A 12,308-nucleotide genomic window follows, 5' to 3' on the forward strand; every position below is an offset into this window, starting at 1 on the left:
GAATAGCCCCTTCAGCCCTCTTCCCACCCCCGCCCCCGCCCGCACAAGGGGTGAGCCTGTCTTCTCCCCAGGGCACAACCAATGGCAAGGGAGCCTGGCACGGGCAGCCAATTAAATAGCGGCAGCGGCGAGGGATGGCTCCTCCTCCGGCAAGCCACCGGCCGCAGCCTCCCAGGAGGCGGGGCTCCTTCGCTGTTTTTGCGTCCGGCGGAGCCTGGCCGAGCCTAGCCGAGAGACCCGTCGAGCCCAGCCGAACGTAGCCGAACGCAGCCGAGCCTAGCCGAACCCCGCGCCCAGACTGCCGCCGCCGCCCGAGCGCCGCCGTGCGAGCAGGCGAGCGGCCGCGGCCGCGGAGGAGGCGCCGCCCCAGGGGGAGGAGGTGGCCGCTCGCCGCAGACCGCCCGCGGCAGAGGCCGCCCCGGTCGCGCCGCGGCGGGAGCGGCCGGCGGAGGCTGCGCTGCCGAGGGGGAGGGCCGGGGGAGGGGAAGTCACCCGTGCCCACCTCCCGCTGCCCCCCGCCCGCAGACTCCCGAGCATCATTCGGCGCCCAGCATCCCGCTACCCCGGATTCTCCCGCGGGCGCGCACCGGGCTTAACTCAGGTAAGAGGGGCCCACCCACCACGGGCATGGGGGTTGAGAACCAGAGACGGAGATAAAGAAGCTTAAGACAGAAACACAGCCGGGGAGAAAGAGAGTCAGACAAAAAGACAGACACGCGAGAGACGCACAGAACTACAGAGACCTTATACAGAGAGGGGAGTGAGACACGTCCACGGGGACAGATGGACACACAGCGGGGAAGAAAGAGAGACGAGAGACACAAGAGACCTAGGCATACAGAGACTGATCCAGAGATACTCAAAAAAATAGACTAGGAGAGAAAGGAGACACAAGAGAGACACTCAGGACTCAGAGATGGGGACACATAAGAGAGACAGATATAAAGAGAGCTACAGATGGGTACACACCGGAGGTGGGTATACAGAGGCTGAGGTGCACATCCAGGCAAGAACCAAGGGACAGAGTAAGAGCCAGACACAGAGACACACGCACCTGACCTGGTGAAACAGTCTCTCTGAGAGGCGCACCTAGGTACACAGTTTTGGATACACAGACCCACACACGCCTGCCAGGCCTCCACAAAGTTCCCTCTGTGTGAGCTGGCACCTCTGGAGGTCTCTTGGGCTGGTTGGCTGAAGTCCTGAGAGCAGGGAAGTGTCCAGGCCACACCAAAGCTGGTCACAGTGCCCATCCTTCAAGGCCTTGGGCTTCCTCAATCCCACCCACTCTTACAGTTCTTCTGAGGGCTGGATGTTCAGTGGGCAGGGCCAGGCCATGCCCACTCCGGCTTCCCCACTGGTGCCACACCCCCATCCAGGTGCCCAGAGCCAGGTCCTGGCTCTGTGGGGTGTTTAGACCTGTTGGGAGGCCGGAGGTATGGGAGGGGGCTCTCTTCTCCACCCTCTCCTCCTCAGCCTCACCCTCCCCTTTCCTCCTCACCATGCTTTGCCTCTGCTCTGTACCCCCGACAGGCTCAGACATCTCCACTGCCCAGGGATCGCTGAGTGTGTGGAAGGCCGGCTATCCCAGCGCCCCGCTTCGGCATGGGTCCTGCCATTGAGGCAGCTTCTCAGCCTGTGCTCATCTGAGGGTGCACCCGTCATGGGGGCAGCCCTCTCCCAGGGGGCCCTCATCGCCATCATCTGCAACGGCCTCGTCGGCTTCTTGCTGCTGCTGCTGTGGGTCATTCTCTGCTGGGCCTGCCACTCGCGCTCTGCCAACATCGACTCCCTCTCCGAATCCAGTCCCAACTCCAGCCCTGGCCCCTGTCCTGAGAAGGCACCCCCGCCCCAGAAGCCCAGCCATGAAGGCAGCTACCTGCTGCAGCCCTGAAGGCCCCTGGCCTAGCCCGGAGTCTGGGACTTAAGTCCACCCCACCTGGCACCTGGAATCGGGATCCCAGGGTCCAGCAGGCCTGGGGTCCAGAACTCAGAGTCCAGCCTGTGTGGAACTGGACCTAGCCGCCCAGTGTCTGGTCGGCCTGGCTCCAAGAGGGGCCCTGCCCCTAGGTAGACAGTCTTGGGGCAGGAGTTCATGAGTTGGTGCTAGGGCCAGGGCCATCTGGACTCTGCTCCATCCCAGCGGACGGGGGTGGGGTCCACCCTCCCCCTAGGCCAAGCGCCTCTCGGCCCTCAAGGTTGGGGAAGCAAACTAGAATCCATGGCAATAATGGGAGGGTGTCCAGGCTGGGCCCCTCCTCTGGTCCTCCTACTGTTTGCTGGATAATAAATGGATCTAAGACTCTACCCTGAGATTCTCTCCTCTTCCTGGGTGCCCTGCTGTAGCAAAATTCAAGATGTGGGTGGACTTCCAGACACAGGTTTATTTGTGCAAAGTAGGAGAGGGTAACAGGGGTTGAGGACCAAGTCCTGGGGTGAGGTGATGGGACCAGGGCCAGAGCAGGGCGCTGGAACCTGATCAGGGGTAGTGTCAGACACATACTGGGTACAAGGCTGGACTGGGGTACCAGGGTCAGGGGCTACAAGTACTAGGTTCAAGACATGGGCCAAGTTCGGAGGCCGGGCCCTCAGGTCTTGGTTTTCACTTCCCTCACCAGGTTCAGCAGTTTGTCCAATTTTGCAATCTCCACAGCTGGCCCCTTCTGTACTTCCTGGCCCTTCTTCTCCTGGGGAGAAGAGAAGCACACACCAGGGAGGACTGGTGAGGGACGGGCAACCTCTTGTTGCCTCAGCCTAGCTTACCCCAGCACTGCCGCGCCCTCTCCTGCCCAGTTAGCTTCTGGACCCTGATGGTGGGGGCGGGGAGGGGTGGGGCAATCCAGGAAGAGCTGTAGTCTCAGACCTCTACTACAGGAAGGTCTCTGGCTGAGTCCTAACAAGGAGCTAAGAGGTGTGTGTTTGTGGAGGGAAAGTGTGGACAAAGCCACAGGTGCCCTCACCTAGTACTCTTACCCAGTACTTCCAGCTCAGGCAGGGAGTGGGGTACCACCTGGGGCCAGGCCTGCTGTCTCAGTTATCCCCAGGTGGGGGAGGATGTCAGGAGGGCAGATGGCATGTCCCATGTGGTTCCAGATGTCCTCAGCTGGGACTGTCCCCGAGAACAGCGGGTCTTGAATTAATGACCCCACCCCCCACCCCTGGCCACGGGGTTTCGCATGTGGTGCAGTGGTAAAGAACCTGCCTGACGATGTAGGAGATGCAAGAGACATGCGTTCGACCCCTGGGTCAGGAAGATCCACTGGAGTAGAAAATGGCAACTTACTGCCTGGGAAATCCCATAGACAGAGGAGCCTGGCGCACTATTCCGTGGGGTCACAAAAGAGATATGACTGAGCGCGCGCGCGCGCGCACACACACACACACACACACTTGCCTATAGGGCACTCTAATCCTTTCGCTGGGAAGCTGGACCCTGTGAAAAAGTGTTGGGCCACTGGGTGTGTGCGACTCCCAGGCCTGTGAGCTCCTTGGCAGACCAGCACCAGTGCCATCCTCCCTTCTGTCCAGGCAGTGGGGTGCAGGCTGGGCTGGGGGAGCTGCCATTTCTCGCCTTCCCTCTGTACCCAAGCCCCCTGCCCTCTCAGCCACCTGTGCCCAGGGCTCACTGGCACCTGCCCCAGCCTTGCCTGCTGGAGACCCAGCCTGGATCTGGCCATGGCTGTGAGGTGGGGGGAGAGGCGGGGCCTGCAGGCCCTTTTCTGGCCCTTCTTGGCTGCTGACACCCAGTGGAGCTCAGATTTCCTCCTGGCATGAGTCCTGCACCTGTTCCCAAATCTGTCTCCCCCTCCCCTCGAGGCTCAGCGCCTTTGCTCCTGCCCCACTGACTCCGACACTCGTGAGGCAGAAGACAAAGATGTCTCTCTCCCTTCCCTCTCTCTCTCCCAGATTAACCTCATGTTCTCTTCTCACCCTCACCTCATCTGGGAGTCAGGAAGCCTGGCTTTTCGTTGCTAACTCCCTATGTGACTCTGGGCAAGTTCCTTGCCTTTCCGAGCTACAGTTGCCATCTAGACAGTAGCTGGGGAAAGTAGGCCTTGACTTTTGGTGGGCTCTGACACCAGTCATGGGACGATCCTCGGGCTGGGCAGTCAGGCCTCTGTGGCCCAGCCCTCTTGGGGAGATCAGGGAGACTGCCGCCTGCAGAGCAGGGCAGCCCATAGGACTTCCTCTGGCCTGAGTCAGTTGGCTGCTGATAGAGTCAGGTGGCAGTTTCACAGGAACTGCCAGTCCATGTAAGAACCAGCCCCCAGCTGTCACCTGCTCAGGTTCTCTGACTCCCAGGTACCCATGTCCTCAGGTCCTCAGAGATATTGATGCTGACCCTTGCTCTGAGGAGTTGAGACTGTGGGAGATCCTTGCCTCCCTGGGTCAGAGTGGGCAAGGCAGGCCTCCCACCACATCTACTGCCTTCAACGTGTGATGGCTGGCCCCCAGCCCCGAGGGTCACCACCATCCCACCCACGGGGCTATCCAACTCTACCAGCCTAAGCCTGGGTCATGCTCCTCACTAAATCAAGAACAGATTTTATCTGTTCCACAAATTGTACTGCCTTCCTCTGGCTCCTGGAGGCCAACTAGCAGGGCTTAGCAGAGTTTCAGACCACGCCCACCCCCCAACCCCCACCCCACCCCACCCCCAGCCCACCACAGCCTCTGGGCCACAGCTGCAGGCACTCAGCAGCCTTCTGAGTATTTATAGCCAAGTCCACCCCTCCCCCAGCTGGCTACAATTACAGGCCCAGCCAAAATCCCAGCCCTTGCCTCCCTGGCCATGGTGGGGAATAGGCCAGGCTGGCATGAGAGGGTTAGTGCAGTGGCGCCTGCCTTGGTGGTGGCACATGGGGGCAGGTGTCAGCAGTTGAAAGAGGCCCCTGCTGTTTCCTCAAACTGCAAGTAAAGGCATCAAATGGCAACCCAGCGGGTACAGTCATCAGGGCAACGTGGCTCAGCCCCAGCTCAGCTCTGACCTTGGTCCAGAACCTAGCAGAGAGCAAATTTCCTCCTAGCACCCAAATGGACAGGACTGCGATCTAGGGTTTTGGATTTTTAAGTTGGACCCTTGGGCTCTGGATTCTAAAGTCTGGGTTCTTAAGTCTGAATTGGGACTCTGAGATCTAGACTTTGAGGTTATGGCTCTGGGCTCTGTGGCCTGTATTCAGAGCCCTTGGGCTCTGGTCAGGATCTCTGGATCATTCTAGATCCCAGAAAAGAACCAGAGCTCAAAAGGAGGACTGCCTAGCTACTGACCTAGTTACCCTTCTCATGGCTCATTTCCTGCTTTCTGTGAGGACCCACAGCTCCCAGTTCAGGGACCATTGGAGTTGAAGCTCTGTGCAAGCCCAGCGAATGACCGGAAACTAAGCCTTGAGCCCCTGCCTGGATAACACCAAGCAAGCCAATGATGCCCATGTACTACCCCCAGACTTGGGACTCCAGTCACCTGCTTACCGGTTGTCTCCACCTGGGGCTCAGAAACAGCATGTCAGAACCCATCTGTCCCCCTACAAACCTACTTCTATGCTTCTCACTTGGACAACAACATCACCCTGCTCTGGGCCTCCAAAGCCAGAAACCTGGGGCTGTCCCCTGGCTCCTCCCCTTTCTCTCACCAACCACCCCCCTCCCCACCTGGAGACTTTCTTTCTTGGCAGCCCAAATTCCCCAAGACTGTACCTTTGGCATTTTGCGCAAGTTGGGTGAGAGCTTAAGGCAGGTGACGTGCCCTCGGTCATCGCCCACAATGATGATGGGGTGGATGGGGTTGAACTGCACGTGGGTGAGCTTGTTCTTCTTTTTGGCCACCACGGGCTGGTTGCAGATGGCCTCGTACTTGTTGATGGACAAGTCAAACACGTGGGTCTGTGAAGAGGTAGGTGTCAGCACAATCAGGGAAATGGGGTCCCTGTCCCCGCTCCCCCCAACCAGAGGAACTGCCCCTGGACTTTCTTGGGTAACACGACAGAAGCCTAGCACACTGGAGCTGGAGGCAATAGGAGAGGCGATTTGCGTCTCTTTGTTTTTCCTATGGTTGAGGGAATGACAATAAAATGTTTAGGAGAAAATTTAAGTCTCTACAGAATTAACAGTAATAGCAGCTGCCATTTATGGAGCACTTACAGCTTTCCTGGTGGCTCAGATGGCAAAGAATCTGCCTGCAGTGCAGGAGACCCGGGTTCAATCCCTAGGTTGGAAAGATCCCCTGGAGAAGGGAATGGCAACTCACTCCAGTATTCTTGGCTGTAGAATTCCATGGACAGAGGAACCTGGTGGTCTACAGTCCATGGGGTTGCAAAGTGTCGGACACAACTGAGCAACTTCTACAGTATGATGTACTAGACTCTGGGCAAGCATGTTACCTGGTTGCATCATCTAATTACAGTAGTCACAGCCACTCTATCAGGTAGGTTCTGTTATTTTCCACATTTTATAAATGAGGAGATGGAGGCTCTTAAGCCTAACTTGTCAGTAAGTAGCAGAGCCAGGGTTTCTACCAAATGAATATATGTCAGGTGCTTGGGCAGTGCTTGTTATATAGGTGCTGAACAAATGTTGGATCTTATTTTTACGGCATTGTAAGTCCAAACCATTAGCAAGTTTTGCCTAGACTGTGCAGCATCCTAACTGGTCTTCCCGCTTCATCTCCCCTCCTTCTCTTATCCATCCTCTGTTTAGCAGCTAGACTTACCTTTAAAAAATCTGGAATCCTCCAATAGTCTCCCTGGGCATGCTACATAAAAATTCTGATTTCTTTCTCTCGATTCTGCACCATTTGCTCTCATCTCAGGCTCTCAGCCCTTTGCCTACAAGATCCTGGCCACCCTAACTTCCTGTTCCTTAAACCTTTCCAGCTTGTTCTCCCCTCAGGGCATTTGCACTAGCAGTTCCTTTGGAAGGCCTCACTCATCTTCACCTGACCCTTTTGTGTGACCCAGCTCTCTACTTGAATGTCACCTCTTTAAATAAGATTTCCCTGACGACTTTATCTAAAGGACCACCCAGTCCTTTCTTTTTGCATCACTCTATTTTTAAAGATATAACAGCTTTGAAAATGAAAGTGTTAGTCACTTAGTCATGTCCGACTCTTTGCAACCCCATGGACTGTAGCCCGCCAGACTCTTCTGTCTATGGGATTTTCCTGGCACAAATGGGTAGCCATTCCCCTCTCCAGGGGATCTTTCTGACCCAGGGATGTAACCCAGGTCTCCTGCATTGCAGGTGGATTCTTTACCATCTGAGCTATCAGGGAAGCCCCATAACAGCTTTGTGGAGATATAATTCATATACTATAAAATTTACCCATTTAAAGTATACAATTCCCATTTTTTTGTATGTTCACAGTTATGTAACCATCACCACAACCAAGTATAGAACATTTTCATCACCCCAGAAAGAACCCTTATACGTATCTATTACCAGTCATACCCACTTTTTCCTAACCCCTGTCTCCCTAGGTAACCACAAATCTACTTTATTTCTATAAATTTGCCTATTCTAGACCAGCATAAATGGAATCAGAAAATGTTTGGTCTTTTGTGACTGGCTTCTTAATTTTTTTAAAGATTTTTTTGATGTGGACTATGTTTTTATTGAAGATGTTAACAATATTCCTTCTGTTTTGTATTTTTTGGCCAGGAGGCATGTGGGATCTCAGCTCCCCAACCAGGGATCAAACCTATACCTCCTGCATTGGAAGGCGAAGTCTTAAACACTGGACAGCCAGGGAAGTCTCTGAGACTGGCTTCTTAAACTAAGCATGCTTTCAGTGTTCATCCATGATGTAGCATGTATCAGTAGTACATTCCTTATTAGTGCTGAGTAACACTTCTTATGGATAGAGTACTTATTGTTTACTCATTCATCAATTACAGACATTTGGGTTGCTTCCACTTTTTTGGCTGTTATGAATAATGCGGCTGTGAACACTGGTGTACACATGTCATCCTCTTTTGATCTCTGCCTAGCACTTAACTCTATTGGAGTTTGGTTGTTGTTTTCTATTGCTTTCCCTTCACTGGAACATAAGCTCTGTGAATCAACTGAACCACCAGGCCCTGGCCTGGAGTTGGGAGCCATAGTTAGCCCTTGGTTAGACATTTGTTCAGCAAATAAATGACTGACTTAAGGGTGATGCCTTAATACACTCTATTTTTTCCTGGTAGGTGCCTCTCAGCTTACATCAAAGTCCATAAGTAAATTATGTTGCACAAAAACTTTCCCACAAAAAAATTTCCCCACAAGCTGTTTTTGAGCTTTCACCAATTCTTATTGTTGCACAGACCCCTCCCATCTCCCCACTCAGACTCAGCTTGCACACTCCCAGGGATGGGGACCTCACTACCTTTTAGATGCTATTTCGACCGCAGGTTGACTCTGGTTTATAAGTTTCTCTTTACATCAAGCTGGCACCTGCCACCCTGTAGCTCCCTCCCCATGGCACTCAGAGAAGTTAGCTCCTCCTCATGGGATCTTATCTCCCATCTTGCTGTCTCCTTCAAGGTGAACAGCTCCACTCTCTCCTCCAGGCCTCATGGGATGACAGATCCCTCTTTTATTTATTTACTTTTGGCTGTGCTGGTCTTCTACCTGCACGCAGGTTTCCTCTAGTTGCAGCAAGATGGGGCTACTCTCTAGTGTGGTGTGTGGGCTTCTCATTGCAATGGCTTCTCTTGTTGAGGCTCACAGGCTCTAGGCATGTGGGCTTCGGTAGTTGCAGCAGGTGGGTTCAACAGTTGTGGCCCACGGACTTAGCTGCCTCATGGCATGTGGAATCTTCCAGGACCAGGGATCAAACCTGTATCCCCCTGTGTTGGATTTTTAACCACTGGACCACCAGGGAAGTCCCTGAATGACCCCTCTTTTGACAGGTCCCCGAGGGGCCTGGGCCCTTGAGGATACACAGAGTCCTGTGTTCTGCCTTCCCCCAGCTGCCCTTGGCCTGGGGTGGGACTCCAGGAGGGACAGCTGAGATGGCTCATCTTGTCTTCAGTAGGGGGTCAGCAGGGTCAGGAAAGGGGCACTTACCTTCCCGTTGGTGGTGACTGCTGCGAACACAGTGGATGAGTACGGTGCCCAGGCCACATCTCCCACAGCTGAATTGAGGTCATAGATGAACATCGGGGTCCTGCAGTGGGGAAGGGCGGAAAGCTGAGAGAACAGAGGGCTCATGGTGCCAGACCCTACTGGTCCCCGCCCAGGGCTCAGCCTGAGGGAGGGCAGACCCCTCACTTGATGGTGTGGTCCCATATCTTCACTGTCCAGTCGGAGCTGCAGGACATGAAGACCTTGGTATGGTAGGGATTCCAGGACACGGCATCCACGGCCATGTTGTGGGCATCATAGGTGTCGAGGAACTGGCTGGAGTAGGATTTGGAGCACTGGGGTGGGGGTAGGGAAGCATGAGTGAGTGCGGTCAGCCACCACTTCCCCAGGGGGCTCTGGAGGGTCAGACCCTGAGATTCCTCTTCTGTCCCCGCCCCGCCTCACTGTCCCAGCTGAGCTGGGGCCAAGCTCTTGGCTGTTCTTCTCACCCTCAAAGCAACCAGAGAGAAAGGAGGGGCTTAAGGAACTGGGGTTTGGTTGGGCAGGGGAGCCTTCCTAGAGGGTGAAGGAAGTCTGCCCAGAGGATCCCAGGCCAGGCAGAAACAGCCTTTCCTCCCTGAGGCTTCCCTGGTAGCTCAGCTGATAAAGAACCTGCCTGCAATGCAGGAAACCCTGGTTCAATTCCTGGATCCGGAAGATCCCCTGGAGAAGGGATAGGCCAACCACTCCAGTATTTTGGGGCTTCCCTGGCGTCTCACATGGTAAAGAAACCACCTGCAATGTGGGAGACCTGGGTTCAATCCCTGCGTTGGGAAGATCCCCTGGAGAAAGGCATGGCAACCCACTCCAGTATTCTTGTCTGGAGAATCCCATGAACAGAGGAGCCTGGTGGGCTACAATCCATGGGGTTGGTTGCAAAGAGTCAGACATGACTGAGTGACTAACACTTTCACTTTCATTTGCTCCCAGAAAAGCAAGTGCAGAGCCAGGAACAAGTCCCAGTCTCCAGATTTCTCATTTGGTTTCCTGCCCTGGCCACTGTGCCCTTTACTTCCTCCCTCTAGGAGACTGAGTGACTGACTGGTCTCTTCCTGTCTCCAGCAGCCGCAAGCAGGGGTGGAGAAGGGGGGTGGGGACGTCTTTTGCATTCAGATCGCTCTGCCTGGGCCTCAGGGGCTCCCGGGAGGCTGCCTGTAATTAACATTCTGAGTTTCTGAGCCTAAGAAAAGCTTGCAGCGGAGTTATTTCTAGATGGATGAAGGTTCAGAAGGATGTTCACCTACTAACTCTGAGACCTGGCAGAAGCAGGCCACAAAGTTCCATCCCGCCACCAGCTGGGATGAACCCCGTGTTCAGAGATAGGTTTTCTTGTTACCCAGCCTTCAAAGCGCAGCTCAACTTCAGATCTCCTCTAGGAAGTCTTTTCAGGATGTTCCAAGCCCCGCCTCTTCCCCTGCAACCCCCGTGCCCAGCTGTACGTCCTTCACCCCCAGGCAGGGAGCAGGACACGAGGGAAAGATGCGAGGCTGGGCTCAAGTCACCCTCTAGGTTCTTCATCTCCTGTCCTGCAGTCAGCCCCTCTTCCTGACACCCAAGCAGGTCAACAAATGCATTTTGGGAGGGGACATATGTATGTATACCTATGGCTGATTCATGTTGATGTTTGGCAGAAACCAACACAATACTGTAAAGCAATTATCCTTCAATTAAAAATGAATACATTTTTTAAAAAAGAAAGCAATGCATTCTCTTTCCCCAGAAAGCCTTCTGGTACTGATGAGCCCCCAGATCCATCCGAATATGGTCTGTTGAGAATGACAGGTCTAGTGGCCCTGTAAGAAGCTGGCATCGGCACAGCGCTACCTCACCTTGTAGATTTTTCCCTCCTCTGTGCCCACCAGAAACAGGTAGTCGATCTCTCTGTGGAAGTCAAAGGCAGTGCCGCAGCCTTCGGGAGAAGAGGGAACTGCTTTAGGCCAGTTCTGGAAGGGAAGGAGGCCCCCAGCATCCACCTCTATCCAGTAGGCCCTCCCCTGGGACAACCTGAGTCTGGGTACTATGAGGGCCGGAGCCAGCCAGGCGAACAGAAACTGGGTCCCTGGGCTGCTGCTAGAGCCCGGCAGTTGGGACTCTGCAAACGGGCCAGGGCTTCTGCAGACAGGAATGGGGCCTGGATAAACAAGGTGGGGATTGAGTTAAACAGGGTCGGGGTCAGGGTAAACAGGGAAAGGGTCTGCAAACAGGGATACAGTCTGCATAAACAGGGGAGGAATTGAGTAAACAGGGATGGGATCTGGGTAAACCCGGGCCTGATCTGCATAAACAGGGAGGGTCTGCAGACTGCTCAGGACCAGGCTTTCTCCTTACCTCCTCCTACCCGGCAGGAGGGGAAGTGGGGTGTGCAGAAAGAGGGAGGACCAGACCTCCTGGGTCCAGGGGGATGTGGCCGGGCTGGAGATGAGGTGTAGGGACTCTTACCCACTGTGTGTATCTGCAGGCCCTCGAGACCTTCTGTGGTGCTGCCCTCCACCTTCAGCTTGATGACGTCAGTGTGAACCAGCTCGCTCTGTGGTCACACAGGGAGGGGGAGGCGCACCCGTGGGGCTGGACAGGCAGGGTTGGAGTCCCCCTGCCATTTGGCTCCCACCACTCCCCATCTTCACCCCTGCATGACCCTTCCTGGGAAACACGCACCTTCACGAGCGTCCAAGACACGATCCTGCCGTCGGATGACACAGAGAAGAAGTTGAGGTTATGGTCCATGTCATCCTTCTGCCACCTGACCTGCAACATCCCACACTGTGAGCTCTGGGGCCCTGCGAGGGTGTCGGGTTAGGGCTGCGAGCTGAGCAGGGCTCACTCAAGGACCCTTCTGAGGCCCAGAAGCCAGTTCTGGGAGCCCATTTCCTAGGGTCCCATGATGGGCCTGCCCTCCCTCCTCACTCACTGCTCCCCCACCCCAAGCATCCTGAGGCAACGTGCCAGTGGGGCACTGCCCCGGTCCCCGGGCTCAGCAGTGGAGGTACCTGGTTCCTCTCTGCGTTGGCTGCTAGGAGCCCTGTTTTTTGTTTGTTTGTTTAGAGAAACTTGTTATTAAATTTTATTTTCTTTAAATATGTACCTTTTTCCCACCCTCACCCACATAGGGGGAGGAACAGAAAACCCCCATTTGTGGGATTCCATGTATAAAACCTGAGATGGTGAGGATGAAGTATAAAAATACTGTTTACAAAGGGAAAGAGGGTGTC

The 12,308-nt window shown here is 54.8% G+C and overlaps 2 protein-coding genes across 3 annotated transcripts in view; one reads left to right on the forward strand and one right to left on the reverse strand.

The window, feature by feature from the left end:
* The first annotated feature begins 223 nt into the window (after window positions 1–223).
* Window positions 224–2,307, forward strand: ENHO (energy homeostasis associated). The gene is made up of 2 exons (XM_005903040.3): window positions 224–601; window positions 1,534–2,307. Exon 2 carries the CDS (start codon window positions 1,664–1,666, stop codon window positions 1,892–1,894), a length of 231 nt encoding a protein of 76 aa, XP_005903102.1. The 5' UTR covers window positions 224–601; window positions 1,534–1,663; the 3' UTR covers window positions 1,895–2,307.
* Window positions 2,308–2,371: 64 nt separating this feature from the next.
* Window positions 2,372–12,308, reverse strand: part of DNAI1 (dynein axonemal intermediate chain 1) — a 68,424-nt gene continuing 58,487 nt past the window's right edge. The window contains exons 14-20 of one of the 2 annotated variants that reach the window (XM_005903039.3): window positions 11,755–11,844; window positions 11,539–11,626; window positions 10,929–11,008; window positions 9,247–9,395; window positions 9,043–9,142; window positions 5,695–5,880; window positions 2,372–2,687 (exon numbers count right to left, since the gene is read on the reverse strand). In XM_005903039.3, coding sequence (XP_005903101.3) covers window positions 2,589–2,687; window positions 5,695–5,880; window positions 9,043–9,142; window positions 9,247–9,395; window positions 10,929–11,008; window positions 11,539–11,626; window positions 11,755–11,844 — 792 coding nt within the window. In that variant the 3' untranslated portion in view covers window positions 2,372–2,588. Of the gene's footprint in view, window positions 2,688–5,694; window positions 5,881–9,042; window positions 9,166–9,246; window positions 9,396–10,928; window positions 11,009–11,538; window positions 11,627–11,754; window positions 11,845–12,308 lie in introns of both variants that reach the window. The other variant, XM_070375441.1, reaches the window with a different exon arrangement.

This window comes from Bos mutus, chromosome 8 (assembly GCF_027580195.1).
Source record: "Bos mutus isolate GX-2022 chromosome 8, NWIPB_WYAK_1.1, whole genome shotgun sequence".
Taxonomy (NCBI): domain Eukaryota; kingdom Metazoa; phylum Chordata; class Mammalia; order Artiodactyla; family Bovidae; genus Bos; species Bos mutus.

Bases quoted from the DNA above. Each gene is read 5' to 3' on its own strand.
- ENHO (XM_005903040.3), top strand. From the start codon at position 1,664: ATGGGGGCAGCCCTCTCCCAGGGGGCCCTCATCGCCATCATCTGCAAC.